The following is a 16,208-nucleotide window of genomic DNA, read 5'->3' on the forward strand; positions in this document are numbered from 1 at the left end:
GTACAACAGTATCTCTTCTATCAGAGTACAGCAGAGCTACTGGAGCAGAGTATGTCAATGTTTAAGAGTCTGTAATTCTCTGGCAAATACGCATTCCCGTCTGAAACGGGGCAAGCAGGTTTTATGTAAAGAATGCATTTATTCATCTGTAAAATGTTACAAATAAAAAATAAAATTGGACTGGACGATTTGAATTTCTTCCAGAAGAACCCGTAACATTTGACCTATTTTGGTATTTTAAATCAAAATTTGATTATTTTAAGCTGCATGTGAGAGATCATTCATTCCTAACAAGGATTTGTTATATTGCTTGTTTAGAGTAGGATTAAATAAACTTTTGTCATGCTGGGACTGTTAACTCTTGACGTTCTTTACTGCTACTCTCATGGAGTTATTAACTCCTAACAGTCTTTGGTTTGGGCTGTAATTGTTCCTTCCATTTGTTGTCGTGAGATCTGAAACTGCACTCAGAAGCCCTTGAAATACTTGGTTTTTGGTGGAGTTTTCCCCTCATCCTTGTAAAAGTCATGACAATTCACTGCTAATTATTGTCACGAGATATTAAAAAATATATTTCAGCAGATGTATGAAGCAGCAGCAGATAGATGCCTTCTGCAACCCTGCTTGGGACCACTGGGGCTATGCGAGGGATGCCAGCCGCAGCAGGGGTGATGGTGCCCGTCAGCCGGGGAGAGGGTCCGCCGCCGGCACGATGCTCCGTGTGGGGACCGAGTTTGCCCCTGGCTCGGCAGGGGTATGGCTCTGCGACTGGGCAGGTGGGCGGGCACACCCAAAATCAGCCAAAGCCAAGCGCCGTGCTGAGGGGTGTCCTTCGTCATAGCGAGAAGGGGTGGGTGAAAATTGGCTTGGAGGGGTGCCCGTGCCCTCTGGGCTGCTCTGGGGTCCGGTGGCTTGGGGGTGAGTGGGAGCGGTGCCCATGGCTTGCAGTAGCCACCCTGCACGGGTCTTCGGGCTACTTCGGCTTCTGAAGCAGCTGAAATACCAAGTACGGAGACTTTCCCCTGCAGCCCCGGCTCCAAGGTTGACAAAGGGTTAAACGGGGACGAGCGGCAGGTGCCCTTCTCTGGGGTAGTGCTCGAGGCTGGGGCAAGGGACACAGTCACACATGGCCCGAACAGCAAGCGGGCAACCACACCGGGGACTTGGAAGGGTTGAAGACCTGGGTGAAAGCACACTGAAATGAGTGCCTAGCTATTTAACGACGACATGGATATTTAGGACTGAAACCCAGGCCATAGCCCCGTTTTGGGGGTTCAGGCACAACACGAGCCTCTCGTGAGCGGGGCTCTCCCGCAGCTTTGCTCTGACACCGCTCCTGAGGTGTGAACCCCCTCCAAAACCCAAGAGCAAGAAGAGGTAGGCGAGCAGGCCGTGGCACACCCTGCGGGGCATCACTCCTGCACGCTGGCAGAGTGACAGCAGCCACGCTGGCACCAAGCTGCTCTCCGTCCTCCGAGGACTGTGCCTCATCTGCTGTGCAAAGATTGAAACCCGGGAAGAAATCAGGAGGAAAGTACTAGTGAGAGTGCACTTTGTGTTTTTAATTATTATCATCTTTGGTGCTCTTCAAAGACGGTGATGCTGCCGTACTGCATTAGCTCCCTGTACAGGTAATGAATGGGAGCTGCATACTGTGAGCATTTGAGCATCAACCTCAAAGAGATTTAGGGGAAAAAAAAAGCATTATACACACTGAAAAATAAATATATGCAGCCTGGGACATTCAAGTATGTCTCTTCTTCAGAATGCTGATTAATGACGCATCAAATCACAATAAAAATAGTCCCTAAGGCTCATTTTCCTATTTGTAAAAGGGTAATAATGATTAGCTTTACCAATGTTTGTAGCAGGCTTTGAGGGGGGTTGCGTGTTCAAAAGAAATACTAATGACCTGAGGAGGTCGTTAGTTTGGGGATATTCTGCTGGACCAGCACCAAATCTCCTATGACACTTTCTGCCTAGCAAATCATACAGCAAGGAGTGGACTTTCATCTGCACGAGCTTCAGGCATATTTGAAACTACTTAAATGAATGTAATTGCAAAGCAATTTTATTCCACTGTTTTATAGCAGTTTCCATGCTCTGCCGAAGGCAAGACTGAGGAGCCCTTGAAGCACCGGAGGCTGCTGAGAGGGTTACCTTTTGTCAGGTCTTCTCCATTTGTCTGCACCAGAGGACTCGCATCATCTCAGCAAACACCCCACCACACAAGACCACCACCACAAGCCCCACCAGCAGGCAGCGAACCCCTAATTTATACCACTGGCACTTGGTCTCAGCACCTGATGAGGTGCTAACTATAGCTGGTCTGTGTGACATGACTATAGTCCTAGAGGTAATTTCCTACACCTTATTACCACATAATAATGGCCTCTTAACAACCAGGCTAATCAAGAATTAATGAGGCACTAAAACATTTTAAGGAACAATGAAGGATTTAAAAATTTCTCTTATGTGTTTTATTTAAAAAGCAATTCATTTAACAGTTACTGCCCTTACCTTGGAGTCATATAAAACGTCTTGGTACTTATCAAATGTATCAGCCGAAAAGTTTTATTCATTTATCAGTTATTTACTTATGTGGGGCTGCACATAACCGCAGAACCAAAGGAACCTAAAGGGAGCAGAACCCAATTTGGGCCCTGACCGCCTCCCTCATGTCCATCCTCCGCTCAGGCACTCCCCTGCTCTCACACGGGAAGCCTGTTTGTCCGATGGTGAAGTGCAACACCAAAAATTGAACAAAGTCAGCCCAAATTAACACGACTGCCAAAAGGGGATTTTGCATTATCTCTGGAAAGCTAGGACTGGTTTGTTTTTTTTTTTTTCAGAAAGGGAGGGTGCACTTCAATGGGAGAGCCATCCTTGATAGAAGTGTTTGAGAAACTCAGAGTGAAATAAGTGGGGAAAAAAAAGTAGGGATAATTTACCCTAGTAAAGGATTTCATACCAGTGAGTCAATGCTGAATTAAAGCCTGAAAATATGTGCCTTTACCATCAGCCTGGAAGGGATAATCAAAACAAAAACACGTTCAAATTTGACTTACTTTTTAAAACTTCCTTCTCTGGTGAAAGGGTGGGGGATATATCCTGGTTTGCTGAGAAAATCCCCAAATAGATCATTCTGTGACAGATAACTGTTATGATTATTAATTCCACTGCTGACATTGAAATTAAACTGATTCCCAACATAATGGATGAGTAAATAGCACATCAGAAATTCTCAAATGCTTCCACATTTCCTATGCAATCAAAAAAAAGAACTCCCTCATTAAATAATACACTGACAGAAAAGGCAATTTGATTAAATAAACCTATCTGCCAATCATGCTGAAAGTTATAAAAGGAAAGCATTTTGTAGCTAAGTAAAACTTTTCTACATATTAATCTTTCTCTCTGTTTTTTTTTGTGATTCTTAAAAGAGAGGTAATGGAAAACTACGTGCCCCAAAGAAGATCGGGGCAATACCTGGGCACCTGACAAAGGAGTTAAAAGTTAGTCTTCATCCCAGTGATTTACCATGAAGCAAAGATGACATGATGGAGGAATCAAGGGACAAAGGAGAAAGGAGCAGGTGACGAGGCATATGCCATATGCACTAATACAGGAACCCGAGCCGCTATGGGTATATTTGTGTATCCCTTGTTACATATATCTCTTTATTTCTTTTCTGTTTTTCAGGAGACATGGGGACATGTTTTGTGGGGCAAAGCAGCGGTGAAAAGCAAGGAGAAATGAGGCTGCAGGTGATGAACCTGACAAAGCCCGGGATGGGAGACAGTAGGAGAGCAGCAGAAAGGGTGCAGCAAGAAAGAAAAAGGAAGGAAGGAAGAGCAGAGGGGGTGGTGGATGGCATGGGATGGACAGCAGGTAACAAGACAGGGAAAGAGAAATCAGAAATCATCCTGTGCATAGGGTCTGAGGTGCCCGACGATACCCAGAGAGCAGGCAGGGATGTGGGGCTGCAGAGGTGCTCCCCAGGGTTTGTGCTACTGGGCTCCCCTCCACCCCGTCCACAGAGTCCCCGCTACCAAAGCATCAAACGCATATTCTCCTGTAGCAGCAAATGAGGCCACATTACCCAGCTGCATTCCAACAACGGTGGGGTTAATTTTTCATGCTATTTAATTTCACCAACTCTGTGGGCTGGGGAGAGGGGAAGAGTTGTGTAACACGGTGTGATGGGTGGAAAGTCTCCAAACGTCACTGTGTCTGGTGGTCAAAGATGGGAACGGGGCCTGGCGGCTCCCTCTCCTTGGCTTTGGGAGGCAGCAGCTTCTTAGGACATCAAATACTTAATTAACTAAGCTGCACAATTGCAGGATAAGATTCATGCAGTTGCTTCTCTGTTGGAAACCAAGAGTGTCAGCCTGGACTACTCTGTTCTTGGTGAGTCTTTAAAGCTAATGCAACTCATATGGAAGATGTTCTTTGAAAAGAACCAGAGATTTATTTGGATAAAACTCTGAGCGGATGACAAGTGCATGCAAAGAAATAAGATGGGATTTTAATTTTTCTCAAGTAGAAAAACATAAGCGGCTTGAGCAAGAGGTATTTGCTTTCCAGCTAGGCACCAAGGCTTTTATCTTCTTCACGGCACAGAAAGAGTTGTTCTTACAGTGAATTCATAGCTCTGCAATGTCATTGAGCCAAATGGGATCATGCTAAAGATGTACTTGGCCACTTCTGCTAGATAAAAATAAATCAAAATAATTTTAAAAGGAGGGCTGTTGCTTCTTACAATCTTTCCACAATGCTTGGAGATGGTGGTTATTAAGTCATCCACTTACTGTGGTCTTAAGGAAATATATGCAAGTTAGGAATAATATCGATATTTTAGGTTCTTCTACCAATTTAACCTTCACCATCCAGCTTTGTGCCCACCTCTCATTGTTTATGTGTTATATATGTCTTTGAATTTGTTTAGTCTCACGTATTACATGTAATAATGAAATTCCTAAAATCCTATCTGGCTGACAAGCCTTCTGTTACTATATCTCTAATCTTGCCCTTTCTCTCTTTACTCCACTGTCTCCCAGGCTTCAGAGCCAGACATTTGGTTCCTGACTCCTGGCTACTCAGGATCAATCACAGGAGGCTGCTGTGGGTGCTGCAGGGCTCCTTAAGTTTGGTTAGCATGCGTGCTGAAGAGTGGTATCGGCCAACCACTCTTAGACAGCAATGAAACCTATGGGAAAGGCTCAGTGAGAGGTTTCTTTCTCTTGAATACAAAGCCTGAAAAAGTTAAGCTCTTCAGAGGAGGGAAGGACGCCCCTCTCGAGCGACCGTCTGTCTCCTGGCCTCAGTGCTGGACCGCTTGCTCACCGGAGCTGTGCTGGGATTACTGCGCCGCGGGACGCGATGGTCAGCGTGCTAGTGGCAGCTGTGAGGGATGGGGAGAAGCAGCAAACCTCCGGCCTGACAAACACAGGTTCCTCTTTTTTTTCCCTTGGTCTTTCCATGTGCAGTCACTCTGTAGCAGGCCACTTTTTCCACACGTGTAAGTCCTCCTGCTCTGCTGAGACTGCTCACAGTAAAGCACGCAGCTCACGGGGAAATGTTTTTTAACTGCACTGGAGATGGGCAGCACAGCGTAAACACGGGTCTAGGTACCCACAGGAACTCTTGGTCTTTCAAACAATAATGCTGAAAGAAGTTCTGCTGGAAAGTATCATGCTTGTCTAGAATTATTTGCAAGATCAGAACCTTACTCTGTGACAGAGGAAGATCCCGGGGGTTTTTAACAGTTTGTGGCAAAAGGCTTCTTCCTTTCTTCCACAGAAGTCTACAGAAACTGCTGTTGCTTACAGCGATTGCAAGTATTAAAGTTTGTGTCTCATATTACTTTTATTGTATAAATTATGGGGAAAACATGTGGATTTTACATGAGCAGCCACATGAATTTTTTCTTAAGTCTAACAGTTAAAACCAGTACAGACCTGAGTGTTGACAAATTATTTTTGAGGTTATGTTCTGTGATGTTCTGGGATTCCTAACCAGACCTTTTCCTCACTCTTTGCTGTGCTGGGCCTCCGTCTGAACTACATCAAGGCAGGTCGCATGTCTGGGTTGCCTGCCTCATCTCCCTAGGGGACTTCAGGACAGAAGGCCCCCTCCACCCCTCCAAACTTCAGCCATTATAAATGGCACAAAAATTGGTCATCAAACAAGGTACAAAAGGGTAATTTGCTCATCCTTTGTCTGTATCTAGCTATTAAATACTTTTAAGAGATTATTGTGCTGGTTTGTCTGCTTTGCTTTGATAGTAGGATTCACCTGATGGTGAATGTACAGGATTTTCACCCATAATTGCACTAAATTCTAATACAATTAAATACATAGTAAGTCCACAGGCTTATCAGGTAACAGATCAGTTCTGTTTTAATTTAGTATACCTGATCTATCGCACCTCCTGGAGTGTATCTCTGAAGAAATATTTCAAGAGATTCCTTCTCTCTACCTACAATTGCTTACAGTTTATGCCATGAAAGAGGGAATCAGCACAAATGAATCCTGACAAAATATCTTACAAAACTAATAAAAATCAGCATGCAGAAATGCCAGCTCTAATTGCACTATTTTGCCATAAAAGGTCTGTGGGCCAATCAAACTGTTTTTTTTCCTTGGAAAAACTTAGCTTTTATCTTTGTAAGTCAATGGTACAGTTGCCTTGATTTTGGAATGATCTGTAAGTATAACCCTTTTGAATCTCAGGAACAATACACCTCATCCAAACCTTTGTCCTGATTCATCTCCAGCTTTGATAGCCTCGGTGTGTCACCCTGCTTGCTTGTCAAATCTATCATCAATTCTAAATTGCCAATAAATATATTCCACATCTCTTTTGGGAGATGAAGCTTGTCTGCATGCTAAACAAAGAACAGAATGCACAAAGCCGAGATACACACAGAGGTATAATATTCTCCCTCTTAAAATACTGCAGGTGAAATGATAATGTGGAAATATTCTTACCCTGAGGAAGGCAGACTCCAGTTGTAGCTTAGCAAATCAAAGACCAGAAAACTTGCTTGCAATAACATCCTAACAAATCCAAAGAGTTTTTTTTTTTCCCCAGTTAAAAATATCCACACACTGACATTTAATCCAAATCCAGAGATTAAGGCAGAAGAACTTCAATAATTTGTTTACTTAGGTATGAAAAGTAATTTGTCATGAAACTGTCAGCTTGCTACTGTAAAGGCTTAAAAAAATCATAGCTATTCATGGCTGAACAGTAGGACTTTTCCACACAGGAAAATTCATCATCATTTCAGGTTTCAGTATCTTTTTGTATTTTGCATGGCAAATAAAAAGTTGTCCACCAAGCTTGAAAAGTCTCTTTTTTTTTTTGAGTTGGTCACTCTGTGGGAGAAACAGGCATTTCTTTAGATTCCCTTAATTTGGTCTTCATAGTTGTAAAATAAGGTAAAAGCAAAACGAGGGAGCTTCTCATTCAAAACCTCACTTTCTTGTAATTAAAAAAATATATCTGTGTACCAACAAAGTAGAAAACTAAGGCACTTCAAATTCCAAAATCTTTCCTTTCCTGGACGAGCTTTAGTGTTCAAATGTTAATAGGATGCCTGCATTTAAAAAGAAAAAAAAAATACAAAAAAACTTGGCCTGTATTCAGGCTCAAGAGTCTGTGAAACAGACTTTTTCCATACTATGACCTCAGTCTTAGGATTTCTCTTTTGCAAAATGTTAGTTATTTTTCTTGGCAGGTGGCCAGAACCCTGTATCTCTCTTTCTCCCCCTCTCGCCCTCCTCCTCTCCCCACTCTCCAGGCGCACACGCACCTCTCGTCTTTCCATCCCCCAGCGATTCAGCCCTGGGACGAGGTAACCCCCCGCCCTTTGGCTGACGGGACATGGTGATGGTGTGGGAAAAAAAATCAGGTTACGAGAGCCTGGAAGTATCGAACTCTCCTGATCGCCTTTCTCTTCTTTTGGACCTATTTTATTTTGTTTCCCTGCCTAAAATCCCGCAGCGAAGCCGGCAGCCCCCCGCACCCAGCAGTGGTGGTGCCCTTGCAGAGCATCAGCCCCGGCGGGTTTCAAGTTGCAGCGGCTTTCGCCCAGGGTAGAGGATTTCCAAAACGTGTTACCCCAGCAACCAGGAATTTTAGCCCAGCAAAAACACCACCACGCACATCGCGACTCCAATGTGCGAGACGCTGAGCTTCCATTTATCATTTTCTTCACAGAAAAAATACGGAGCGGGGTCGATGGTGCCTGCCTTCCTGGCAGCATTTCCGATGAAATCGCCTTCTTCCCAGGTATTCGCATCTCCTGACTTTCCTGGCAACCCCTCTTTAACTACCGTATTGAGAGCTAATATATAATATATTCAAAATTCCCAATTAGTCCCTTACAAATGACAAAGTCCAAGGAAAACAGTGCCTAAGAGAAAAATAATATGCTTTCGGTGCAATATAGGAAAACATTTCCTCAAGCATGATGATATTTTAGCCAGTTAAATTGGTCAGCTTTATTCTAAGTGACGTTAAATGAACACCAGCGTTACAGAAGCATTTTTGACTTGGTATAAAATTAGAAATAACGCCCAGCATTATAGTAAGTTTTCCAACGGGACAAAAGCTGCTGTTTCCAAGTGAGGGTTTCTCTTGCGTTAAACCACTTTCCCCTTCAGCTTTGAGCCAAGGGTGGCATCAAGACAAGGGCAGCTTCCCATGGCCAATTATTTTTCTCTCCGGCGTGCAGAGTACAGGTAGATAGTAAAGGTGAAGGTGCTAAACAAGAAGGCCTGGATCAAGGGGACTTTATAAATAAAACTCTGTGCTGAGCCCTGCAGCGATAAGGGCGGTTATCTCAAGCTATTGGCTATATCTGGCAAAAGAGAGGTTTAGCATTTAAAAATAGGACAGCGAAGGCCCTATCTCACCCCCTGTAAGTCAATCACAAAACTTCTCCAGACCTCAGTAGTGCTTTTATTTAGCATTCATCTATCCCTGTTCCTGTTGACATCTCAGATAAAGCTTTTTTTTGTCTGACTCGAACTCAACAGAATCTAAATTTTGTCCCAGGAAAACCACAGCTGCAATTAAGGTCAGATTGGGCTTCCAGGTGTTTTTTTTTAAACCAAACAAATAAGCCCCATCTCATCTGCTTTCATGGACATCATGTTTTTAAGATCTTTTTATATGTCTTTATATGTTATTTAAAGATTTTTTACCTGTACCATCTTCGACTGCTATGCGTCTATAATTTTTACATGCCAAAAAACCCCACCAATAATACCAATTCATTCTTCCTCCTTAACTTTGCTAAACCTAAAGACAGATTCAGTCAAGACCTCTGCGAGCAAATGTCTTCCAAGAAAATGTCTTTATAGCATTTGAAGAAAATAGATTTGTTGGTATCAACTTACAATAGTCTTTTGTGAACTATATCAGCAGCATTGTACACTGCAAATCCAAAAAATCTGTGCTCAGAGAAGGTTAGGAATTGGCAGGCAAGGTTCACATCAGCATTGTGACAATACCGCAGTGGCTCTGTTGCATCCCACAGGTGAAATCACTTTGTTTCTTGGAGCAGGAAGTTATGGTGGAATTGTATTTTTTAACGGTCTATATATTTAATACACAGAGAAACGCTCTGTACATGGACTGAGGGTAATTCCTCAGGGGAGAGGGCAGAAAAAAGAACTTTTTCATGGGGATTTGAGAGCTGAGGAGTGTGTTTTAAAATTTTAGCTGTTCTTGCTGGACTGGCTGAGCAGTGACAGTTTGGCAGTGTTAGGGGTTAGCTCTGCAAGCCGAGGCTCAAGTAAACAGGTGGAATAGTGCAATGAAGCCAGCCTTCTTCTTCTGCCAGCAACTTGGTTCATGGATAAACACCAGACTTTCACTCTACAGTTTTCAAGACCTCCATCGCTCTGAAAAACACTGCCTTCATTCATCATAGTAAGGGTTTTTTTTCCTTTTTTTTTTTTTTTTTTTTGGCATGGTATGCAAGACTTCTCTCAGAAACATCACAGACGTACATTAAAAGCCATCGATGCACTGGTGTTTTCAGAAACAACACATCTCAAAAATTAACTTAAAGGATGTCATTTCATATTGTCTACCACCCCTTGGAAGTTTCTCGGCAGAGGAGGTTCATGAGCAGGTTGATATGCTCATGATGGCCCTCAATAGAGCCCGTGGAGTTATTAAAAGAAGTGTCACCAAATCATTGGCCAATGTATCTGCTGCAGATGTTCTTGCCGTCTAAAATGCCCACAGTTTGAGCTGTGGAAGACTGTTTGAGAAGTTGCCCTGGTATCTTAATCTGAAAGCTAAAAGTGGATTATAGCCCATGAAAGTCTGGGCAGCCCTTTTCTTGGAACCGACTTCCACAGTTGCACGGATTTCACCCTTTCCATTGTCCTCCAGACCCATCTGTTAGCTATTTTCTGGTTCAATTGACTTGACCCATCATGGTCCTTTTGGCAAACAAACAGAAGGATATCGAAGATGAACTGCTGTAGGGTTTTTTTTCCTCTGCAGCTTGCATGCTTTGCCCCTTCCCTATTTGCCATCCCTCCCTCCAGTTCAGCGAGACAAAAGCCAAATTCTTCTAATTTAAATTGGGTGACCCCTCTCCCAAGATTGAAACTCTGGGAGGAGGATGGGGGTGTGGTGATGGGGCAAGGGCTGCCCGTGATCACCAGCTCTGCGGGCGCCTGGGAGATGCAGCAGCTCCCGCTCTCCCCTTCTCCGTATACCTGGCACTCCTCAGGACATTTACCACTTACTACCCAAGTCTGTCTTTAAAAATTTAAACTACCGTTCATTTCCTTTACTGTTCTGGGTAAGTAATCCTTAGCCATTTTTACAGAACATTACATTTTTCAACACTTTGTACAAATATTAATGAGATAGTCTTCATGGCAGTCTAATTATTATTTTAGATGGGGGAAAGCCAAGGCTAACTTTAAATAACTTGCACCAGGCCTTTCAGTAAAGTGAGGTGGGATTAAGGCTCCTCTTCCAACTCCAGTGCTCAACCAGGTTGCAGTTGTTCCCTGAGAGACTTAAGGTCAAGACCACACGTCAGCCAGATGTGAGAGGCCAAGCTCCCTGGGGGCTAAGAGATGGACGGTGCGTTGGCAGCACTTGCTCGAGCTGATTTCCTGTATTTGAGACTGGTTCTCTCTGGAGGCACCTTGTAACCCCTCTGCCTCAGTCTTCCCATCCGTGGAAGGGGAAACCAGCAGGAGTTTTTGGTTGTTGATTAACTATCTGTGAGTCACTCTGAAGACACAAGGGGCAAGACAGAAGAGAGGAAGAAAAGGCAAGAAACCAACAGGCGACGCTCGTGCCAATACAGATATAGGTCACATCAAGCAAGAACAACAGTGACGTTGCTCTGAGTACCCGTTTCCTATTTCCTTTCTCAAGGAGAATCAGGGTGATGAGAACGATGAGCAGCTGCTGGATGGGCAAGAGACTGTAGCACTAATGTCTGCAAATGGGCAGCTTGGAAGCTGCTGAATTTAGTACTGTTAATGAAGGTTCCCCTGAGCAAACTATTCTCCAAGTGATGCTGGGGACCGGTGCAGGGAAGGAACAGAGCCAACATCTATTTCTGCCTGGCAAAAGCAAACAAGCAAACACACACATTGAGATGGCTGCAATTCTCAAAGAGTATTAGCAAAGGACAAAACTTGCATAACTGCCATAAATTATAAAAGCCTCCCTCAATCTTGGTTAATTCTCTTGTAAAAAGGGAGGGAAAAATCTGGAGCAGCTCAGCATGAAAACAATTGTGGGAGGGATAATAAAGAGACAGCACCGAGGTATCTAGTTGCTAGCCCTGATATCATTAAGTAAGTGCACTAGAAATGTCGAGGTAAATGCATAGCAGTGAATCACAGTCAGGCATGATTAACCTTGGGTAGTCTGAACTGGAAATCATTTACAAACACAAAGGTGCTGAAGAACATCACAACAGACAGTAAAGTCATCCCAAGAGCGGAAGTCTTGCCGAGCGCTTTGTGTATTTGTGCCACTTTTGAATTATTGTCATATTTTGGACGCAGAAGGATGGAAGATCCTTGGCTTGGGGAGGAGTTTCTATGGCACTGCAAGGTCCTCTGAAACACGTGCACTGGTTGGAATCACTTTTCCTTGCACAGAAGTTTTATAAAATTAAAAGTTTTAATTGCAATGTTCCAAGGTTTACTGAAAGGATCCTGTTTTTGCCAAAGAAAGACTAAAACCCTGTATCTGAAAATATTAAAGAATAAAAGAGCACTCTTTCTTCATCCCTCTCCCACTCCTTAACGCAGCCCTTCAGACTACAACTGGTAAAATCAGGGGGAGAAAGGATTTTAATAAAAATTAGGTGTTTTTAACAAAATCTGTGAAAGTTTTCTGACCATTGAAAATTGAACTTTTTATCACAAAACCAAAAGAATAAAACATTGCTGGATATTTCTGAACAGTCCTAGAAGTTTAGAAATGCTCAGCGAAGCTGTAACCAGATGACCCATACAGAGCTATATATATTAAGAGTAGAACAACATAAAAAACCTTCAAATCCAGAATTCTCCTGGGTTTAAAAGCATTCAATTACAAGGAACATGAATCAACTGGGGAAGACTCCAGACAGCTTAACACCTTTGTATTGTTTGCACCTTTTATTGCAATTTTTCAGTGCCATTATTGTGCATGCCGAGGAAGTGAAGGCCATAGGAATGCCGTGCAAAAGGATACAGCTCTGCTCAGACTTCCTCCCCGCTTTCGCATCATTCTCATTCTCCTACATCCATCTCAGTTATCTCTAGCATTGTAATAACTGCCCTTATTTATCTGCCTCATTAGGATGTTGCATCAATTAATGTGTATCATCTAATGCATACCACTTTCTTAATGTTTAATATCATTATCAGCGGAGAGCTATGTCATACCCAGTCTATCTGGGGAGTTAATGCGTACAGAAAAAAACCCCTATGCATAATGCTATTCAGAATGATGCATTTACCGTACCCAAACCCCTCTGAACAGACCACCACGCGTCCTGCACTCTAGATTTCTATACTCTCGGAGGTTACGGGTAGCACCTTCGGCGCAGGGGCTCCAGGTCACGAGGTAATATCTGTTTTTGAGGACCTGGAGCCCAGTGGACAAGGCAGGAGGAATGAATCAGGGCAGACTTCATGTAAATGCTCGGTTCGCAAGCGCCACACTGCCTGATTCAGGAGGGTAATCAACCTGTCCTTTGAAGCTGCATAAATAATGTTTGGATGGAGGTAGTAAATCTGCACCAAGGATGAATTAACTGCCATTGAGTCATATAAGCTTGGCTTGAGTGTTTGGCTTGTAACATGCCTGAGGAAAATAAAAAAGACATTTGCAAGAAAGAAACATTAATTTGCTCCTCCCCGTCTTTTCTGTTGTTTTTATCTAGGCCAACATGACTTGCTTTGTGGGTTTTTTTGTTGCTGTTTGTTCCATTTTCACAAGGAAACACTGATTCACAGTGAAATGAATCCACAGTTTCTCCTGGTCAGGCCTGAATGTGCCACCTCTCCTACATCAATGTCGCTCCTTTTTAGCACCCCTGCCGGGAGATGCCAACCGGACTCCTTCGACACTCTCAGGGGAGCGACACCTCGCAAGAGGGTGCAGGCTTTTTCACTCACAGGGACCCCCGGCAGCGTTCGTGCTCCCTCGCACACCTCTCCCCTTGCACACCCCCGCTGGCTCCCAGCTGTGGGGGGCTCTCGGCCAGCTGTGCAACGGCATGGTCTCCTCCATGTATGCAGGGGAAGAGTACGTCCATGACTGTAGACGGACCCAGGCACATGCGCTCAGGCACCCACGTGTACGTGTGCACTGCGGGTCCTTCTGGTTGTGCATCTTGTGCACAAGTGCGAGCTGCTACACCCCCAAAAGAACAGAGAAAGTCTGTATTTATGACTGCCTGAGACCAGGGATAAAAGTCTGTCCTAGAAGAAGGTGGAAAAGAGAAGAAACCCGGGGAAGGCCAACCGAAGGTAGCAGAAAGAGAACTGGGATGTCAGTGTGCACCTACACATCAACATGAGTTAATTTACTTCACTGTAACACTTGGGTATCCAGCCCCCTATTCAATAACACATATGTTTTAGTTCACTAATAGCTTTTGCTCATATGGCTCACTTCTTTCTCGTTTCCAGTGTTTGACCTCTGGTTTTCTCTTCCACTGCTCTCAGTTTTGTATCTCTGTCTGAAAATTTGGCATTTGCAGTTCCTTTTCCTCCTTCTTAGCTGTATCCCTCTCATTATCTTCCTCCTCTTTTGGCACAGCACTTGCTGGTTCCCTTCCTCTCATCTCCTTGTTTCCCTCCTGCCTCCTTTTCCACACAAATAGTTTCTCTAACTAGAGGGGCTTCTGTTTCTTGAACACAGTCATTTATCAATGGTAACCAGTCATTTCTACTTCTAAAAATTGCTCTGGGAACCAATATCTGCTGTGGGGAAGCCTTAGCATATAGTAACAATTTAAAGATAAGCATTATAAATATACTATACCTAGTAGACAGCACAGTTTCAGAAGGTTGTACTACGATCTCTTACTAGGCAAGGAACTTTTCACACTAACCAGATTCTGAAGTCTGCTATATCTAATACAGCACACTATATGACACAGTATGTTGTCTCAAACAAAACCATAAACATATTGGGGTGTATCCCTGAACCCATATTCTGGGTTCAGAGATACCCCTACTCCGGGTTCAGAGATCTTACAGGATTTTAATCCGATGAAGGAGAAGAAAGGAAAGTAAAGAACATTCCTCATGAATAAAATAGTATCTAACTAGAAAAACCACTTTGCAGGACGGCTTATATTTTGCATATTGCTAAATATCAGCAAAAATAAACGTGTTCATTTCTCAAAAATACCTCCAGATGGCATTAAAACCCTTCTTCTTTCGGTCTTTATTGCGATATTATTTTTAAAAATGATAATTATTGGAATAATTCTATTAACCATTCCCAGCAATCATACTATCAGAAGGCGTAAGGCTGCTAATGCTTAATTAATTTAATAAGTTTGGCTAAACATGCTCACACACTGTAATTACATTCCACAACACAATCTGCAGGACAAGCCATTTCTTACACCATGTCAAATCCTTTTCTAGATTCATTTCCAGAAGATTTTTAATGTGTATTTGCAGCAGAAATCAAAACATCCCACAATAAATCACCGTTATTGTACCTCCTTCTGTGACTACTTTTGGCTATGTAACAAATGGTGACATCTTGCGAGATTTACATGATATGACGCTCTGAATTTAAATAACAGGAATCAGAAAACATAAATTATGGGCAAGATGCACTCTAAAATTCACATGACTGACTGTTACAAGAACTTCCCTTCCTCAAATGGGATTAAAAAGGTGAATGGTTTTGCAGAAATTCATAATGCTCCTGCCTGGTAGTTGCAAAAGGAATTCACTTATCTAGCTCAGTTTGGGAGACTGATGCTATTTATTTATTTTTTTTTAACTTGCAGCCCATCTGTTTCATAGACGGGTTTATGTTGGCAAAACAATTCAGTCCTTTGTATACTAGAGTTAAAAATGGTAAAAGCGTCTATTGTTGCACCAGAGTGAAGGTGAACACTGATATATTACAAGTGCCTGTTCCTATCTATTTCTTGACTTCTTTTGTTAATTCAAAAACATCAACAAAATCGTGAGAGACCAGAGATAGCTGTAATTGGATTTCAAGTAATTCAGAGGTGAAGCTGCAGATTGCAGCCTTTTAAAATTACATCAGTACATCAAAGGCATATGTGACATGATGTTTTTTAGCAAGTGTGACAAACTCCAGCAGCATTAAGGTAATGTTGAAGTCAGGTTGTAAAGGCCAGCCTCGCACACCCACAAAAATCATCTCATATCTATTCAGCTTGATGTGGAGCCATTTCACTTGTAAAGATCTCTGACTTACTGACATGCAAAAGTTCTAGGAATAATTAATGTTTAGTCATTATCTAAAAAGCCTTTTTAAGAAAAGCATCAGTGAAAGAGCTTTATCTTAATGAAAACAAACAAATTCTATTTTGCCCAACAAATCTGATAAAAACACAGCTGCCTTCTCCGATCTTAAACGCAAAAGTGACTTACGATGTATGGGTTGCGCTTTTCTCTGGACTCTTTGGCTCTACATCACTTTTCCCTTTAAAAGA

General features: G+C 42.9%; 1 protein-coding gene across 1 annotated transcript in view; it reads right to left on the reverse strand.

Moving 5' to 3' along the window:
• Positions 1 to 16,208, reverse strand: part of AFF3 (ALF transcription elongation factor 3) — a 328,116-nt gene that overhangs the window by 104,749 nt on the left and 207,159 nt on the right. Inside the window, exon 7 of the mRNA XM_075135785.1 lies at positions 16,147 to 16,198. Within this exon, the coding sequence (XP_074991886.1) occupies positions 16,147 to 16,198 (52 nt within the window). The remainder of the gene's footprint in view (positions 1 to 16,146; positions 16,199 to 16,208) is intronic.

This window comes from Calonectris borealis, chromosome 1, assembly GCF_964195595.1.
Source record: "Calonectris borealis chromosome 1, bCalBor7.hap1.2, whole genome shotgun sequence".
In the NCBI taxonomy this organism is placed as follows: domain Eukaryota; kingdom Metazoa; phylum Chordata; class Aves; order Procellariiformes; family Procellariidae; genus Calonectris; species Calonectris borealis.